Source organism: Zalophus californianus, chromosome 10 (genome assembly GCF_009762305.2).
Source record: "Zalophus californianus isolate mZalCal1 chromosome 10, mZalCal1.pri.v2, whole genome shotgun sequence".
Lineage (NCBI taxonomy): Eukaryota > Metazoa > Chordata > Mammalia > Carnivora > Otariidae > Zalophus > Zalophus californianus.
In genome coordinates, this window is record NC_045604.1 from 48186384 (window position 1) to 48207213 (window position 20830).

General features: G+C 41.6%; 1 protein-coding gene and 1 non-coding gene across 2 annotated transcripts in view; one reads left to right on the top strand and one right to left on the bottom strand.

Moving 5' to 3' along the window:
• SOAT1 (sterol O-acyltransferase 1) overlaps positions 1 to 20830 on the bottom strand; it is a 74835-nt gene that overhangs the window by 51428 nt on the left and 2577 nt on the right. The window contains exon 2 of the mRNA XM_027610217.2: positions 10246 to 10371. Within this exon, the coding sequence (XP_027466018.1) occupies positions 10246 to 10363 (118 nt within the window). The 5' untranslated portion in view covers positions 10364 to 10371. The remainder of the gene's footprint in view (positions 1 to 10245; positions 10372 to 20830) is intronic.
• Positions 8282 to 8354, top strand: TRNAI-UAU. The gene has a single exon. It is a non-coding gene; the product is annotated as a tRNA-Ile (tRNA).

Genomic DNA, 20830 nt, shown 5'->3' on the forward strand with positions numbered 1-20830 from the left:
GTGATAAAAACACTTCACATGAGGGTAATGAGAGTTACCCTCTTAAATTTTTAAGTATAACAGTACTGTTAACTATGTAAGCACAGGGCACCTGGGTGGCTCAGTCGGCTAAATGTCTGCCTTCAGCTCAAGTCATGATCCCAGGGCCCTGGGATAGAGTCCCGCATCCAGCTCCCTGCTCAGTGTGGAGTTTACTTCTCCCTCTACCCCTCCCCCCTGCTCACGTACACATGCACTCCCTCTCTCAAATAAATAAATCTTTAAAAAAAAAAACACAACTATGTAAGCACAATGCTATACGTCAATCTCTACAACTTATTCATTTTTCATAACTGAAATTTCCTGCCCTTTAAACAAGAAATCCCCATTTCCTCTAGACTCTAACCATCATTCCTACTGTTTCCATGAGAGTTTGCCTACTTTAGATACTTCATGTAAGTGGAATCATACAGTATTTGTCCTTTAACTGGCTTATTGCACTTAGTACAATGTCCTCTAGATTCATCCATGTTGTCCTAGACGGCAGGATTCCTTTCTTTTTTAAGGCTGAATAATACTCTGTTGTATATACATGCCACATTTTCTTTATCCATTCATCCATCAATGGATACCTATCTTGGCAATTGTAAATAATGCCGCAATTAACACACAAGTGCACATACCTCAGAGATCCTGATTCCAATTCTTTTGGGTGATGTACCCAGAGGTAGGATAACTGGATCATACAGTCATTTTATGTTTAAATTTTAGAGGAACCACCTACGCTTTTCCTTAGCAGATGCATCATTTTATAGTCCCATCAACAGAGTATAAGTGTTCCAAATTCTCCACATTCTGGCTAGCACTTATCTTTTGTTTGTTGTAACAGGTGTAAGTGGTATCACTGTGGATTTGCACTGCCCTGATGATTAGTGATGCTGAGTGCCTTTCATATACCCACACTGGCCATTTGTAGCTCTTCTCTGAAGAAATGTCTATTCAAGTCCTTTGCCCATTTTTAAAATCTGGTTGTTATTCTGCTACTGAATTACAGGAGTTCCTCATATATTGTGAATATCAATTCTTAATCAGATATATAGCTAGCAAATACTTTCTCCCATTCTACAGGGTGCCTTTTCACTGACTGTTTTGTTTGCTGTGCAGAAACTTTTCAATTTCATGTAGTCCCACTTGTGTAAATTTGCTTTTGTTGCATATACTTTTGATGTCATATTCAAGAAATCACTGCCAAACCCAATGTCCTGAAGCTTCTATGTTTTCTTCAGGTAGTTTTACAGTTTCAAGTCTTACATTTAAATCTGCAACCCTTTCTGAATAGATTTTTGTGTGTAGTATAAAATAAGGGTCAAGAAATTCTGACATATAGGGGCTCCTGTGTGGCTCAGTCATTAAGCGTCTGCCTTCGACTCGGGTCATGATCCCAGTCCTGGGATGGAGCTCCGCATCAGGCTCCCTGCTCTGCAGGAAGCCTGCTTCTCCCTCTCCCACTCCCCCTGCTTGTGTTCCCTCTCTCGCTGTGTCTCTCTCTGTCAAGTAAGTAAAATCTTAAAAAAAAAAAAGAAATTCTGACATATATATTTAACATGGGTGAACCTTGAGGACATTATGATAAATAAACTAAGGCAGTCACAAAAAGCCAAATACTTTTTCCAAGGGATTCCATTTATATGAGAAACTCAGAACGGTCAAAAATCACAGAGACAGAAAGTAGAATGATGGTTGCCAGGGGTTGGGAATGAAAAGTTTTAAGAGATGGATGGTGGTGATGGCTGCACAACGTCAGTGTATGAAATACTACCGAACTGTGGATTTTAAAAAATGGTTAAGCTGGGGGCACCTGGGTGGCTCAGTCGTTAAGCGTCTGCCTTCGGCTCAGGTCACAATCCCAGGGTCCTGGGATCGAGCCCCGCATCCGGCTCCCTGCTCCACGGGAGGCCTGCTTCTCCTTCTCCCACTCCCCCTGCTTGTGTTCCCTCTCTCCCTGTGTCTCTGTCAAATAAGTAAATAAAATCTTAAAAAAAAAAATGGTTAAGCTGGTAAGTTTTACGTTGTATTGTACCATGATGAAAAATAAAATCGTTTTTAAATATCTGTATGATCTTGGGTTAGGCAATGATTTTCTTAGATAGGACATCCAAAGTACAAGCAACCAAAGAAAAAAATAAATTGGATTCATCAACATTTTTAAAGATTTTATTTATTTATTTAGAGAGGGAGTGTACAAAAGGGGGGAGGGAGAGAGAAAATCTCAAGCGACTCCACACCAAGTGCCAGGCCTAATGCAGGGTCCCATCTCACCACCCTGAGATCATGACCTGAGCTGAAATCAAGAGTTGGACGCCCAACTGACTGAGCCACCCAGGTGCCCCAGATTCATCAACATTTTTAAACTTTGTACTGGAAGGGATACCATCAAGAAAGTAAAAAGACAACCCCCAAAATGGGAGTAATTATTTGCAAATCATTTATCTGATAAGGGTCTGGTATCCAGAATAAAAAACTTTAACAACTCTATAAAAGGCCAAATTAAAAAATGGGCAAGGGATATGAACAGGCATGTCTCAAAAAAGTGCAAATGGCCATTAAGCACATGAAAAAGCATTCAATATCATTAGCCATCAGGTAAATGCAGTTCAAAACCACAAAAGATACCACTTCACACCCATGAGGATGTTATCATCAAAAGACAGATAATAACAAGTACTGGTGAGGAGGTAGAGAAACAAACCCTACCACATTGCTGGTATGAATAGAAAATGGTATAGCTGCTTTGGAAAAGTTCAGCAACCTTTCATAAAGTTAAACATTAGAGGTACGGTACCTGGGTGCCACAGTAAGTAAGTTAAGCATCCAACTCTTGGTTTTGGCTCAGGTCATGATCTCAGGGTCTTGAGACCGAGCCCCACATCAGGCTCTTGCTTAGCACGGAGTCTGCTCGAGATTCTCTCTCCCTCTCCCTCTCCCCCTCCACAACACCATGCACATGCACGTGCTCTCTCAAACAAATAAATAAATCTTTCTTAAAAAGTTAAACATTAACATACCATATAACTCAACAACCCCACTTCTAAGTATATACCCAAGAGAAGTAAAAACATTAGTTTACACAAAGCTTATACATGAATATTCATAGCAATATTATTCCTAAGAGCCAAAAACTGTAAACAACCCAAACAATCAAATATTCATCAGCTAATAAACAGATGAACAAAGGTTTATTCCAATACAATGGAATACTGTTCAGCCTTCCAAAAGAATGAAGTATTCATACATGCTAAAACATGGAAAGCGTTATGCTAAGTGAGAAGCCGGACATAAAATATCACATATGCTGTAATTCCTTTTATATGAAATGCCCAGAGCAGGCAAATCCAAAGCTATCGGTAGGAAGTAGATTAGCAGCTGCCAGGGCTGAGAGAAGGGGAGAATGGAGAGTGACTATTACGTGCAAGGAGTTCCTTTCTGGGGTGATAAAAACGTTCTAGAAGCAAGCAGTGATGATGGCTGTACAGCCTTGTAAATATACTTGCAACCACTGAATTGTATCCTTTAAACTATTAGTGAATTTTATGGTATATGAATTATATCAATAAAAAATCAGGAGGAATAGAAGGAAAAAAGAAAGAGGAAAAAGGACTATAAGGGGGAGGAGGGAGTAGGAAAATAGAAGAAAATGAGGAGGAGAAAAAGAAAAAAGAACCTAGACCAAGCTCTACTCAAATCATGTTTCCACATTCAGCATAAAGACAGAACTGGTGCGCACACAGCTGGCTCAGTCAGTTGAGGTCCCGACTCTTGGTTTCGGCTCAGGTCACAATCTTGGGGTCATGGGATCGAGCCCCACACCAGGCTCCACGCTCAGCAGTAAGTCTGCTTGAGATTCTCTCTCCCTCCTCCCCTGTACTCCCCCTACTCATGTGCACATGCACACTCTCTCTCAAATACATACACAAATCTTAAAAAAAAAAAAAATAGAACTGGTAAATGGCAGAGCTAATACTGGGTCTGGATAAGACTCTAAATGTTATTAGCTTTTTCTCTTAAGTTATACAGAGCCATCATTTCTCTGTACTTCTAGAGAAGTGAACCATTCCACAGCATATTACAAGAAATGCAAATCAGAAAGTAAAAGCAGAAAAAAACAGCTGCGAATACAGTCATGAAAAGAGTAGCAAGGGAGAAATAGGTTTTTAAAAATTTATAGTAACAGCTATGTAACAGGGAAGGATAAGTTTATAGAGTATAAGGTAAATGCTGCAACCCAGTACAATATATCAAAAATTTTTTTTAAGATTTTATTTATTTATTTGAGAGAAGAATGAGAGAGAGAGAGAGAGAGAGAGAGCACAAGATGGGGGAGGGTCAGAGGGAGAAGCAGACTCCCTGCTAAGCAGGGAGGCCAATGCGGGACTCGATCCCGGGACTCCAGGATCATGACCTGAGCAGAAGGCAGTCACTCAACCAACTGAGCCACCCAGGCACCCTCAAAATATTTTTTTTTTAAATAACAACTTTGACCCTGCAATTCTACCTTAGGCAACTGAGGAATAGTAAAAATGTTCATTACCATTTGTTTATAGCAGAAAAAAATATTCATCAGGGAAACAAGTAAACATGACACACATAAAATACTTTGTAGCCACTCATCTACTACTTGACAATGGAAAGAGGTCTATCATGGGGTACTTGGAATCCCAGTCACTGAACAACTTACTATTCTATTTATGTAAGACATTAATAATGTATGGGAATGAAACGTCTGGACAACACATACTTTTTTAATTTTTTATTGTTATGTTAATCACCACACATTACATCATTAGTTTTTGATAACACATACTCATTTTTCCATGACAGAATTTTGAGTCACTTCTGCTTTCTTATTTATCCTTTTCCGTATATTTGAACTGAACACTTTAACTGCAGGTACATGATGACACAATAACAATTCTTTTTAGATGATGTATTACTTTTAAAATCAGGTAATGTTAACATTTTTTCAATTTAGACAGAAAGTTGTTATCTTCAGAATGGGTATTTCAAACAAATGCCACAAAATACAAGAAAGCTAATTAATCATAATTTCACCTAATAGGCCCTGGATAAACTAAAGATAATTTTGTGAAAATGTGAATACTACAAAGTCACAGTAATGGTCAGTATTAATTCAATAACCCAAAAGTTGGGTGACACTTTATCAAACTGGTTCACCTCTGAAAATACAAGGGGGCACTATATAAAGAATTAGTCTGGACGCAGGTAACCTGTGAGACTAAACTGAGCAAATTAGGGCATAAAAGTCATCACATCCATAGCTTACTAGAATTCTGAACTGCAGAGTAAGAATTCAAGAGGGGAGACGAACCATGAGAGACTATGGACTCTGAAAAACAAAATGAGGGTTCTAGAGGGGAGGGGGTTGGGAGGAGGGGCTAGCCTGGTGATGGGTATTAAGGAGGGCACGTTCTGCATGGAGCACTGGGTGTTATACACAAACAATGAATCATGGAACACTACATCAAAAACTAATGATGTAATGTATGGTGATTAACATAATAAAAAAAATTCAAGAATTTACGCCAAGTTGAGGGTAATAAATAAATCTTTAGAGCAATGTCAAAATGATGTATTACAAGACAGTTAGGTGTGAGTTCTTGATAACAGTGGGTCTCAACTGGCGACACCAGTCAATATTATCCAGCAAACTTTCAAACCTAACATTCCTGGGACCCTTCCCTCGAGATTCTGATTGAGTAGATCTATAATGGGTCTAATAAGCTGCTTTTGTTGAATGATTTCTTTTCATTCTACAAGTTAATTTTATGTGTCAACTTGACTGGGCTAAGGAATGCCCAGATAGCTGATTATTTCTAGGTGTGAGGGTGTTTCCAGAAGAGATAAGCATTTGAATCAGACTGAGTAAGATTCCCCTCCCCAGTGCTGGAGGGCCTGAGGAGAACAAAAGGCAGAGGAAGGGCAAATTTGTGCTCCGTATTAAACTGGCACATCTGTCTTCTCCTTCCCTGGTTCTCAGGCCTCAGAGTGAGAGTACGCCGTTGGCCCCTGGCTGTCAGGCCTCTGAAGACTTTGGATTTGGACTGGTACTACACACTGGCTTCCCTGGGACTCCTGCCTGTAGACGGAAGATTGTGGGACTTCTCAGCCTCCACTTGATAGAATACTTCATAATAGGGGCACCTGGGTGGCTCAGTCGGTTAAGCGTCGGCCTTCGGCTCAGGTCATGATCCCAGGGTCCTAGGATCGAGTCCCACGTCGGGCTCGAGTCTGCTTCTCCCTCTCCCTCTGCCTGCCTCTCTGCCTACTTGTGTTCTCTCTCTGTCAAATAAATAAATAAAATCTTTAAAAAAAAAAGAATACCTCATAATAAATCTTTCTATGTATCTATATATATCCTATTGGCTCCATTCTTCTGGAGGACTCCAATGCACACACCATTTGAGAACTGTACCTCAGACTTGAACCTACATATCACCTGGAAAGCTTATTAAAATAAAACCTTATTCAGTAAAGGTGAGGTGAGGCATTTCTAACAAGTTCCCAGTAGTGCAGATGACACTAATCCACGTTGATTGGCCTGGCTTACTCGCAAAGGCCCCATTTTACCCATCCGCTTCTTTCCCAAAGTGAACAAATGTTAAATCAAGTGGAGAAACACATTCTATTTTCTGATCAGCATTACAACCAGGGAGGTAATACTTGATTTAAGCTAAGCAATTCAATTTTTAATATCTGCGTTAGAACATGGAATGTTTAAAACTTATATTAACTAAGACAATAAGAAGTACTGAAAATACGCAGAAATTAGAGTAATTTAAAAGCTTTTTATAAATTGGAACATAAAGAGAAAAATCATATCTGGTGACAGAAAGTTTCAAATAAAAAGAGATTTTTCTGTCTCCAAGACTGACAACATGGATTATCACCCCATCCCAGGATCACAGAAGGGGAAGGTTTCTACTCAATGCTGACTCACCCTTGTGTACAAATTTCACATTTTAGGGCACCTGGGTGGCTCACGGCTGTTGGTTAAGCAACTGCCTTCGGCTCAGGTCATAATCCTGGATTCCCAGGATCAAGTCCCACTCCCTGCTCGGCAGGGAGTCTGCTTCTCCCTCTGACCCTCACCCCTCTCATGCTCTCTCTCATTCTCTCGCTCTCTCAAATAAATAAATAAAATCTTCAAAAAAATTTTCACATTTTATATCACATTAAAATACACAAATATTTCATAAATAGCTAATGAAGAACCTAACAATCGATAAACTTCATCATGCAAAAATATGCAGCATTTATATTCCTATATATAGCTGCTGTATTTACAATTAGATTTAAAGAGGAAAAGCAAAAGAACATTTCTCTATGAAAGAAGTCTCACGATGTCAAAGACAACCTGTGTCAGAAAGTTCCATCCCTATTTGTTAACCGAACAAGGCTCAAATTTCAAATCCTTCTTGAAATCAAACCTATACAAATGTCATTGCAAAAATAAATAGGCTGATGCAACAGATGACATCAGCTGGAGTTGTGTTTACAGGTCTATCAATCTTAAAGCATTAAGCCTTGACCTTAAACATCAAGCACTGTGTCCTACTCTTTGTATCTGTGTTAATGTTAAGCAAACTTGGATAGAACTAATAGAACTCCCTAATCTCTTCCTCCCCCAAGATTTATAGCCCTGTACTGAACTAAGTTAGGTACCCTGCTAATTAGCCTCACTATGCTCATTACGTCTACCAGGAGTAATTAGTAGCACTTATTTGTAATAATCTAATTACGTTATTTGGGGGAGGGATTCTCATTCACTTAACACAGAACTCCATGAGGGCAAACACACGTACTGATCACTGTGGTAGCCCCAGTGCCTAGCAGGGCACCAATACTTATTGATAGGTTAGGTGGTTGAAGGAATAAATAAATGGATGGTGTCTAAAACACAGTACATAATGTTCACTGATTCATTAACAAGAAAGGGCTTATTTTCTCATTTCTTTGTTACCAGATACAGGAAACTCTAAGTAACATAAATCCTGAAGTAGACACTGCAAATTCCACTTACGTCAATAAAGCTCACCTCCAACATGTGCAGCAATTTACACACCAGTGTCACCGGTATAATGCGGCTGTGACCAGCACTTAAATCAAAATGTTCCTTTCTATTCTCCTTATCAATTTATTTTTCACCTCTGTACCCTCACACTACCAGCATATGCACTTACAATAAAGAGATGGCAGTCCCTGCTCTAAAACACTGCATTTGAGTGGTTCCATAGTGTAGTGGTTATCACCTCTGCTTTATACACAGAAGGTCCTGGGTTCGATCCCCAGTGGAACCACCAACAATGAATTATGGAACACTACATCAAAAAATAATGATGTAATGCATAGTGATTAACACAACATAATAAAATTAAAAAAAAAAAACTAATGATGTAATGTATGGTGACTAACATAATAAAATTTAAAAAAATTATATATAAAACACTGCATTTGTTATTGAACTCGCCTCAAAAAAAAAAAAAATTACAAGTCTCGGGGCGCCTGGGTGGCTCAGTTGTTAAGCGTCTGCCTTCAGCTCAGGTCATGATCTCAGGGTCCTCGGATCAAGTCCTGCATCAAGCTCCCTGCTCTGCGGGAAGCCTGCTTCTCCCTCTCCCGCTCCCCCTGCTTGTGTTCCCTCTCTCACTGTGTCTCTCTCTGTCAAATAAATAAATAACATCTTAAAAAAAATATATTACAAGTCTCACAGCTGCTGTAGCTCTTACTGATCTCTGAATCAAGTTTGCTTCTTTTTCTTTAGAGCACTGACTAATGAACCTATCGCATGGGCAAAGACTCTATCAATACCGTCATCCTTAGCCACGTGGACTCTGGCAAGTCCACCCCCGCCAAGCATCTAGCTCATCTACAAGCTGGGGAGCACTGATGAAAGAACCACTGAGACGTTCAAGGAGGAGGCAGGAGTGATGAGCAAGGGCTCCTTCAAATATGCCCAGGTGCGGGACAAGCCGAAGGTGGAGGGACAGTGTGGCATCACCACTCCCATCTCCCTATGGAAGTCAGACTAGCCACCATGCCATCGCCATCATCAATGCCCCAGGCCCCAGGGACTTCATCAAGAATGTGACCACTGGACATCCGAGGCCAACTGTGCCGTGCTCATCATGGCGGCAGCACGCTCAAGTTCGAAGCTGGCATCTCTGAGAAAGCCAGACCTGTGACCACACACCGAGGCCTACAAGCTGGGCCTGAAGCAGCTTGCAGCTCATGGCAGCCATCAACGAGAGCGATGTTATCGAGCCGACCTCTAGCGCCATGCGCTTCCAGATCACTGAGAAGTGAGCAAATGCCTGAAGAAGATCAGCTACAACCTGGCCGCTGTGGCCTCTGTGCCCATCTCAGGCTGGCACAGCAACAATGTGCCCTGGCTGGAAGGTCAAGAGGACAAATGAAACGTCACCAGGGTGACTCTGCTGGAAGTCTCTGGACTCTACCCTCCCACCCAGTCGACAAGCCCCTGAGGCTGCCTCTGCACCATGTGTACAAGATAGGGGGCACTGACTGTGCCCGTGGGCCGGGTGGAGACCGGCTTCCTGAAACCTGGGATGGTGTCATCTTTGTCCCCACCAATGTCACCTGAGCTCAAGTCTGTGGCGATGCCCCACGAGGCCTGTCAGAGGCCTTGCCTGGTTGACAATGTGGACTCTGACATGAAGCATGTGCCCAAGAAGTGGCCGGAGACAGCAGGAAAGACTGCGGAGGCTGGCTGGGCTATGGCACAGGTGATGGTCCTCAACCACCCCAGGCAGAACCACATTGGCTACGCCCCAGTGCTGGACTGCCACACAGCTCACATCCCCTGAACGGAGGGAAAACACTGACCAGCACTCGGCCAAGAGGCTGGAGGACAACCCAGAGCCCTGAGGCCTGGTGAGGTGGCCCCTGTGCAGACGGCCCCCAGCAAGGCCGTGTGTGTGGAAACCTGAATACCCACGCCTAGGCCATTTTACTGTGCAGGACATGACACAAACAGCGGTCCTTGGAGTTATCAAGGCAGCAGATAAGAAGTCATCCCCTGCCAGCAAGGTCCCCGAGTCCACAGTAGTGAAGCATGTCCTCTGCAGTGTCCTCCGCAATCTTCACTATAAAAATTACCCCACATCCTACATATTTACTGAGTAAGGTTAATAAACTTAAATAGCTGGAAAAAAAAATTAAAAGCCTCACCATTACTAGGTGTCTCTAGGGACTCCTTTGAAGGGCCTCTCTGGTCTTGCTTTTCCTCCAAATTCTCCCTGGACTTTGACAGCCGTTTTCTCAGAGACATCTTCTCTTCGCCCACCATCGTATTATCTAGGAAAGAAGACATAAAAAGCTTTTGTGGGAGAGGAAAACTTTTCCTTTCTTCCCTTCATAGGTTTCTGGGCTGGTCTGATAATCACACTGACGTAAGACGGATTAACTGTAGAAAAACACATTTAATTTCCTATGTAGGGGAGCCCATAAAAATATGGGACCAAAGCAGGCAACACTGTATCTTTTTAGACAAAGGAACAATAAACGTGTGAAGAATTGCCAAAACAAAGGGATTTGGAGTTGGGGTAGTAAATCACTGAAGAAGTAACAAGGTTTGTTAAACCCAGCCTTCTCAGCCCTAAATTCCTTACGTCTGGTGATAGGGATGTCTTCTACCCTCCTGGTACAGGGACGGTATGTTTCACATGGGAGATTTACTTCCTGTTTTCAGGAAGACAAAGGAGGCTCAGAGGGTCCTCCCGGCACTGGATGTTCTTAAGTAACCTTGATTCAAAATAATCAATATGCCAAAGTACATTTTTAGGTGGCATATTTTGCACCCCTTCACTCTGAAGTATCTGACTTAGGCAAATGTCACAATATCACCATATTTAGGGGAGGTGAAAAACATATCCTCTTTTGTTTTACTTTAATCATGTTTAAGCATTTTCTGAGTACAATATACTATAACAAATTCAAAGAAATTAGTCCTTATAAAACAAATGGTTTCAAAGGTCCTTATTTAAACAAAGCCCCCATCCTAAAAGAACAATTTAGTTGAACAAGGCATAAGTATATGAAAAATTCAGAATTAAATAACAGGGGGCGCCTGGGTGGCAAGTTGTTTGAGCGTCCAACTCTTGGTTTCGGCTCAGGTCATGATCTCAGAGTCATGAGACTGAGCCCCAAATCAGGCTCCATGCTCAAAAGGAAGTCTGCTTGAGTATCTCTTTCTCCCCCCTCCAATAAATAAATAAATCTTTAAAAAAAATAATTAGATAATAGAAAGTAAGTACAAAGATGCTACAAAGTAGGGTAGAATTAACAGTCAAGTCAATGGTAAAAACAATACCTGAAGTTCAGAGAGAAAAGAGCTCATGAAGAGATGCAAAGGTTTCATAGAAAAGAAGGTATTTGAACTGAGTCCTGAAGGATGAGAAAAGACCACTCCACACATGAGACAGGGTTAAAACCAGGTCCTTCCAAGCCCTGTCGGGGGACCATGACTAATCAGACTACTTTAGTAGAGGACAAGAAACAAGCTTTTGTTGAGTAGCTAAAAGTTAGAGGACTCCACTGGGTGCTTTACATTTTCTCATCTAATCTTCATTAACTCTGCAAAAAAGATGTTATTAATCGCAGATCATATATTTAAAAAAGGCTCAAACTGTACTGTCAATGCCCTCTGCCCACACACCAGGAACATACCTATAGTTGACCAAGTTGAATTTATTAAGAACACACACCAAGGGAAACTATGGGGAATCTCAGAATATCAAAAATGACTTACTTCGGACTTGGGAATTGGCTAGGTGATTTTTTGGAAGAGTTCAAAGAAGAGGGTTCACTCTAGTTGGGTACTGTCAGAAAGTGGGAACAATTCTATGACTGGGTATATCAACAAATCTCTTTAGGGAGGCTAAAGCTGTAACCAGTAGAACAGCAATAATCATTCACATTACAGCCTGGAGAGAGGGATGTTGGCTATTTTGTGACTTGGACAATGTTCATGTTTTGTCTAGGTCAAGACATGATTATGGCATGTTCTTATTTTTGTCTTCATTCATTCTGGTCACAGCAGAGCCTTGTCGGATGCTGATATTCAATGAAATTGTTTATGCTCAACAGAAGAACACCAGGAAGACCCAGGCGTTAAGTGCCAGGCTAGTTCACAACATCAAGGCCAGCTGACGGTACCAGCACAGCTCCAGGATGCCAAGGGCTGCTCTTCTGCTCTTGACAGTAACTTGCCCAAGACCACACAGGGCCAGATTTGAACCTGGGTCAGATCCAAACAACAAACATCATTAACTCTGAATTTTTTTTAAGTTGGTAACAGAGAAATGGGATAAGGGCAAAGACTAGAAAGGAGAGCCAGAGTTAAACTATAAAGGTCTAAGAAAGGAGGATTTTTTTTCAGCTAGGCAGTGGTGAGCTATTCTAAGCACTAAAAAAATAGGATCACAAATTTTAGGCATATCAATATCAATACAGTACAAGGTTGACTGACTCCAAAGCAGTGTATGACTATGTTTTCATTAGTCTGAGGCAAAAAGAAAAATAATGAAGTCCTCACCACATAATTTTTAAAGCTACATATTCTTAAATTCTAATATTTTGGCCTTTCTAAACTTTTAAAATGTCCTTTCCAGTATGAAATGTAGTACATGGTGAGTTTGTTTTCTTAAGTATCACTCCTTAGCAATGTAAACATCTGACTAATCTAGATCATTTCCCTAATTTTTTCAGAAATCAAACAAATGAAACAATTATGGATGAGGTTGAAATTTTAGGAGACCAGTTAGATCCAATGCAGAGGGACCTAGGAAAGAGGTCAGGGCAACTGATGAAGTTGAAAGTGCTTTGTTAACAGTGGCAGAGGAAGCCAGAAGAGCATCTAACCTCTCCAACAGAAAAGAGAAGTGACAACAGACAACAAAACTCTGGGGGATGCGCTCAAAGTAAGACATCAAGAAGTAGAGAAGAAATCAGGGAAGAAAACAATAGAGATACAAAGATGCACAAAAGAACCAAGATGTTTCAAGAGGCCTGGGTGGCTCAGTCGGTTAAGTGTCTGCCTTTGGCTCAGGTCATGATCCCAGGGTCCTGGGATCGAGTCCCGCATTGGGCTCCCTGCTCAGCGGGGAGCCTGCTTCTCCCTTTGCCTGCCGCTCCCCCTGCTCATTCTCTCTGACAAATAAAATCTTTAAAAACAAAAAAACGAAGATGTTTCAAAAAGGAAGGAATTATACAGGGGGTAATGAGGAATTAAAAAATAAGGACTGTACTTTTTTTGCATCTGAAAAGGGACGTGACAGGGACTATACTTTTGCATGTTTATGTGCTTCATGTGTATTTTAATCTCAATATAATCTGTAAGGCAGATATGTTATTTTATTCCCCAAATACGGTCTTTGGTCACCATGTCTCTCCCTATAGTCTTTCCCATTTCTAGAACACGGTTTCCCCTGTGCCCTTTATCTAGCTAACCCGACCAGCCCAGCAAAGTAAGGGTCACAGCTGCAGCAGTAGGAACGCCAGTAACAACACAGCTTTGATTTAATGATCAGCTATTATGTACCTACAGACACTGCACTGCCAAGTCCTTTACGCTGTCAATCTTTACAACCGCAGGTGGCAGGTATTAGCCTCATTTTACAGGTGAGAGAAATATAGTTTAGAAGGAATTTAACTTGCCTGAATCATATAATTCTCCAACAGCAGAACTGAGATCCAACACGAAACCCAGGGATTCCACAGCCTAGCCTGTAATCAGCAAATGACCTCGAATGACCTCCCATGCTGAGGTTTCTCTAACCACCATCTCTCATGTCACCCCCTCCTCTGAGGTCCCACTACACTCAGAGACACTATCTGCCTCTTACACTAAGCATAAGCTTCTCCAAGACTGGGATGAAATGGCATTTTCTCTTTGAAACCCTCAAATCCAGGGGGGGGAGTATTTGGGAGCATGACAGGCATGCAGTAGTACAGAGCTATCAGTTAATAGGACCAGTTATTCTCACAGGATACAGTGCTCCTCACAGATCATCAGGAGGAAAACATGCTGGGAGGATGACAACAAGCATCATCTTTACTGTGAACAGCTTTCTACATCCTACTCATCAAGATCTATGACAACTGTTGGGGCGCCTGGGTGGCTCAGTCGTTAAGCGTCTGCCTTCGGCTCAGGTCATGGTCCCAGGGTCCTGGGATCGAGCCCCGCGTTGGGCTCCCTGCTTGGCAGGAAGCCTGCTTCTCCCTCTCCCACTCCCCCTGCTTGTGTTCCCTCCTCTCTGTCTCTCTGTCAAATAGATAAATAAAACATTTAAAAAAAAAGATCTATGACAACTGTTCTTAATCAGGGGTGGGGAGGGGTCCCCTAGACTTCTAAGGGTATGCAAAAACTTCAAATATTTCAGTGACTGAAATTACACATTTTATCACATAAAGCAGGTTGTACAGGCTGACTAAAACAATGTTACTTTGCTTTTGGCTGATACTATATCATGCTGATTACATTGTCGATTAAAAGCACTATGTCAACATGATTACACATTGATTAAAAGCACTAATTAATGGGGCGCCTGGGTGGCTCAGTCAGTTGAACGTCCGACTCTTGGTCTCAGCTTAGGTCTTGATCTCAGGGTCACTGAGCTCAGGCCCCGCCGTGGGCTTCACGCTAGTTGTAGAGCCTACTTTAAAAAAGGTGAAAAAAATACTTAATAAAAGGGGCTCCTGGGTCGCTCAGTCTGTTAAGTGTCTGCCTTTGGCTCAGGTCATGATCCCAGGGTCCTGAGATCGAGTCCTGCATCGGGCTCCCTGCTCTGCAGGGAGTCTGCTTCTCCCTCTCCCTCTGCTCCTCCCTCTGCTCCTCCCTCTCCCTCTGCTCCTCCCTCTGCTCGTGCTCTCGCTCTCTAAAAAAATACTTAATAAAACAAGTTTGACAAATAAATGCTGTTTAACAGGCAAAAAAAAAAAATTAAGCTCGGGTAACCTATAGAATGAAAACATTAAGAGAGTTCTTGGCGATGAGACTAGGAGCCAACAACCCAGTCTAGAGAAGAAAGCCTTCTTTCAAAAGCTAAAACACAGGTACTGAGCCTGCACAATTACACCGCCATAGTTTAAATCTACTTATTTAAGAAGTGAATACTAACTTCTTTGGCCTCAATATCCTCTACTTTGCAGGAAGTTGAGAATTTCGAAGGCACAGGATTTGGTATCCGAACACTAAGAGGTAGTTTACACCCCTGCTCCGTCATATAGCTGTGTCCTCGGTAAATCCTCCAACCTCTCTGCATCTGTTTCCTCATCTAGAACATGAAGATAAATACTACTGCACCGAGCTACAACAAAAGAAGACAATATATACTAAAGTGCCATCGTTATTAATAACCAAGTTTGCAAAATTAACCAAGTAATCTGACACCTACATATCTACCTCCTATATGATAAATAGCAGTCAAACAAACCATATCATCCCTCAAATTCTACTGTGTTTGTTTTTATGATGTACTAGATAAGGGCAAATAAAGGGCCATATTTATATACTTTCTCAAATGCAGCTCAAACACCATGCTTCCAAGAAAATATTAACAAATTTTATTATTGTCATATATACAGATGTTAGGAAGGACAAAATACTTAAAATGGTTCACCTCAGGGCACCTGAGTGGCACAGTTGGTTAGGCGTCTGCCTCTTGGTTTCAGCTTAGGTCATGATCTCAGGGTCGTGAAATTGAGCCCTACAGCAGGCTCCTTGCTCAGTGCAGAATCTACTTGGGGTTCTCTCTCCCTCTCCCTCTGCCCTTCCACCCCATGCTCTCATGCTTGCGCTCTCTCTCTCTCTCTCTGGAGTAAATAAATCTTTAAAAAAATAGCTCACCTCAATTTTGATCAAATCCTCAGACCATGTGAATAATTAGATTATGAGGGTATATCTGAACCTCATTCACTTCCCCACCACCACTAATTTTTCTACACTTTAACTTCAACATCCATGTACAAAGATCCATCCAATACCCTGGCCTCCCAGCTCCTTGACTTTCTGTCTCCAAAAAGCTGTTCTTATGTTCCAGTCATACCTTCCCCAAGAACTTACTGTTAAGCAACAACTGCGCCATGTCCATAATTCTGATTCCCAGCAACTGAACCACTGACGTTCCCTCCAATTCCATTCTCGCAGTCTTCCCCATCTCAGTTAATGGGACTAGCAGTCACTCTGCCCAGATTTGAAAAAAAAACCTAGGAGTCATCCTTTATTCTTGACCTCCCCTTATCCAATCCAAAAGCAAATCCATCTTACTCTGCCTTCAAACTAAATCCCCAACTGTGAGGTCTTCTCACCACATCCACCACTTTCACCAGAGTCTAAGCACAGTCCTCTCTCACCGTAGTAGCCTCCTAACTGGTCCGGTCCGTCTTCATTTTCTCCCTTCTATTTTTTAACACAGCACCCAGACTAATCCTTCTAAGATAAGTCAGAGCAAGTCATCCCCCTCATCAAAACCCTCCAAACAGTGGATTTTGTTTTAAGTCCTCACCATTGTCTAGTAACTCTTCCATGGTCTGCCACTCACCTCCCTGCCCCTTCCCCAGCACCCTCCACTTCCCACAACTCTCTCACTTGCTCCGCTCTAATTACTTTGGCCTTCTGCTGTTTCTTGGACAAGCCAAGCTCATTCCTACTCACAGGTCTTTGCCATTTCCTCTGTCTGGAGTATCTCCTCCAGATACTCTCAAGGCTCTCTCCTTCACTTCATCAATGTTCTCTGCTCAAACATTCCCTCCTCGGGGACTCCCCGCTCTACCCTGACTAAACACTCTTGCACCCTCTTACTCTCTTATCCCTTACTTTTTCTTCAGAGCACTTATTGCCCAGCACATTATAGCATTTATTGTCTATCAACCCCCCAAAACTAGAATCCCACAAGAAAAGTAGAATTTTGTCTTGTTCATTATTTTCTCCAAGTATCTAGAACCATGCCTGGAACACCCTGCACTTAATACACCTTTATTAAGTGGATAAAGTATTACCAAGCATTTTCACATATGTTAAGGGAATGAAACAATGGTCCTTCACGTGTCCGCGAAGAACATGAGAGTTGAAATGATGTTCACTTTTATTTCTAACTTCACCTATTAACACTAAAAGATAAATATAAAACAGTTTATGAAGACATTTACCTACCTTGGGATTTAAATTATCTATATACATACACATAAAAATGCTCTGTTCTAGAGCTTCAGACTTCTCATCAGCATCTGCTTTCAGGACCCAATTCTAAACTTAGGTTGCCTGAGAGACTCTGAAAAACCATTTTCTTACAAATGCCATGCCCTTTACTCCACTAGAAAAACCTCTCAAACTTGAGAGATTATTCTCCTGAAATGATTCAAATAATTAGAAATACATTAAGAATTGAGAGTTCCCTTTAGTGGGTACTTACTATTTGCTATACTCTCTGATAAGACCTTGTGCACATTCGTGTACATTCCCTCCTTTAATCCTAAAAATAACCCTATGAGGGAGGTAATCCTGTCTGGCATCTTCAAACAGAAAAAGGCAGTGACTGCCAGAGGCATAACTGTAGACGACAGTAAAGAAACTGTATGTAGGGCGCCTGGGTGGCTCAGTTGGTTAAGCGACTGCCTTCGGCTCAGGTCATGATCCAGGAGTCCCTGGATCGAGTCCTGCATCGGGCTCCCTGCTCAGCAGAGAGTCTGCTTCACCCTCTGACCCTCCCCCCTCTCATGTGCTCTCTCTCTCTCTCATTCTCTCCGTCTCAAATAAAAAAAATTTTTAAAAAATCTTTAAAAGAAACTATGTAAAGAAACCTTAATATATTTTTTTAAGCTTTTATTTGTCAGAGAGAGCGAGCGAGCGAGTGAGCATGCACAAGCAGGGAGAGGGGCAGAAGGAGAGGTAGGCTCCCCACTGAGCAGGGAGCCCGATGAGGGACTCGATCCCAGGACTCTGGGATCAAGACCTAAGCCAAAGGCAGCCACTTAAGCAACCGAGCCACCCTGGCATCCGAAGAAAGAAAACTTTAAAAGTAGGAATCAACATTAAAAAGAGAGAGCAAGAGCAGGTCTTTCAGTGAAGGACCAAAAGGGTTATGCTTCCTATAAGGCCCATAAAACATCACTGTATCAAATTAGACCTTAAAAGTTCATGCTCTAACGACCCTGGCACCTTAAAAAGGTTATGCTAATTTAAACTTATAAGGCAGGAAAAAACTTTTTAATTTGCATTGAAAAAATTTTTTAAGTTCTGACACTTAAAAGGTGTATGCCAAGTATCTGAAAATTCATGTAGATTAAGCATCTCTTTCTACTATGATATTAGATAAATGTGTTGCAATAATACAGAGGTCTACCCCATTACACTGTTCACATGCACACGCACGTGCATGCACACACATATGGATATACACACCCTGTATCCAAAGAAGGTATAACAAAACATTTCGGGAAGTCAAACAAGTCCTCATGGAGGAGGTGATATTAGAGCCAGAGTTCAAAGAAGAAACAGAAGTTTCTAGATATCAAAACAGGATGGGAAGGAGAGCACTCTATGAAAAACCTAAGTTCAGACCTTGGTGATGGATTCACTATTTCAAATATTTTATTGAGGTCTACTACAGTACCAAGCCCTGGGATGCAAAAGTGACTACATAACAGCCTGTGCCCTCAAAGAGTGAAAATCTAGTGGGCAAAAGACATAAAAACATAATTATAACACCTAGCAGTATTACAGAACAGTAACTGAGATGTACAGGGTATTAAAGAAATACAGGCCGGGCGCCCAACAGAACTTAGGGGCAATTAAGAAAGGTTTCCTGAAGAAAGTAAAATCTAGGGGTGCCTGGGTGGCTCAGTCGTTAAGCGTCTGCCTTCGGCTCAGGTCATGATCCCAGGGTCCTGGGATGGAGTCCCACATCGGGCTCCCTGCTCAGTGGGGAGCCTGCTTCTCCCTCTTCCACTCCCCCTGCTTGTGTTCCTGCTCTCGCTCACTCTCTCTCTGTCAAATAAATAAAACCTTTAAAAAAAAAAAGTAAAATCTAGGTTAAATCTTAAAGGAAGAGAAGGTGTAAGGTTGGAGAACAGGGTACATGGAAGGGTATGAACAAAAGGTCAAGGACCCTCAGGGACTGATTAAAAGGAGTTTGCAATTTAACACACAAACAAGGAGCTACAGAGGTTTTAAACAAGAGGCTGGGGACGCCTGACAGGCTCAGTCGGTGCAGCATGCGACTCTTGATCTCGGGTTGTGAGTTCAAGCGCCACGTTGGGTGCTGAGATTACTTAAAAAAAAAAAATCTTTTAAAAAGTATAGAAAAAATAAACAAGAGCGTGACTTGATATTTGTCTTTTAGTTAAGATAATTGAGGCAACAATGTGGAGGATGAGAGATTGGCAAGGACAATTAGCACACACACAGAAAAGATAAGGGCCTGAAATAAGGCTCAAACGGCATGTCATTATTAAATGAACAAATGATTTCACAAATTAGAGATAAGGGAGATAAATTTACAAGCATTAGCTGAGGCATCTAGGATATCCAGGTGGCTATATCCAGAAGGCATCTGGAAATATAGATCCAGAGTTTTCTGAACTCAGCTGACTAAGGTTATGGGTGTGCCATTAAGCTAAGTAACTACAGGTGGAAAAAGGTGTAGATAAGATCAGTACGATGTGCCTGTGGGTCAGCCAAGTGATGATGAAAAAGCAGACAGGTGAACGTACAAGTCTGGACTAGAGACGAAGATCTGGATTCATCAGTGGCAGCAGCTACAGCCAAGGCACAGGAAGGAAATCTCCCGGGGAGAGACCATATATCAAGAAATAACTTAGGAAGTAATAAAACTAACATTTCCCTAGTACTTACTATGGCTCATTCAATCCTCACAACAATCTATGCAGTAGATACTATTATCCCATATTACAGGTTAAGTAATTTTCCCAATATTACAAGACACTTAAAGAACAGTGAAAATGCAAGGCCTAGGAGTGATTAGAGAACTGGGAGCAAGCCATATTAGAAATCCAGTTAGAAGATTCAAGAAGTTATCTGATCAGTATCATAGAAAATTCAAGAAAGACAAAAAAAAAAGAAAATAAAGGAGGGTGAGACCTAGAATATTTCACAATTTGGGGACATTAATAGTTACAATTTACTTGTACAATGTTTCAGGAAGGACAAAGAAATATACTGGATTGGGTTGCAAAATGAGCTGAGGAAGTAAAAACAGTAATCATAAGACTAGTCTCTCAAAAGGTCCAACAATAAAGGAAGCAGGAACTAATGTTTACTAAGCCATAACATTTACAGTGCTGGGCAGCAGGGCAGGTGCACCACATACCTCACCTAACATTTGCATTTTAAAAGATGCAAAAGATTTTGGAAACACTATAAGGCCTGTTCAAAGTCACACAGCCAGTAAGTGGCAATGGAAACATTTACACTCAAGGTGACATAAAGCTGACCAGAGAGCTATTTTAAAATACAACATACAGAATGGAAAATTATTTAAGATTCCAATTTGTGCATTGGTTTTGTAATGTTCGGTGTGATAGTATCTAATTTGCCTTAAGAAAGCAACACAAGGGGCACCTGGGTGGCTTGGTCCAGTAAGCGTCTGCCTTCAGCTCTGGTCATGATCCTGGGGTCCTGGGATCGAGCCCAGCATCGGGCTCCCTGCTCAGCGGGGAGCCTGATTCTCCCTCTCTGCCTCTCTCTCGCTCTTTCAAATAACTAAAATATTTTTTTTAAGATTTTATTTATTTGTCA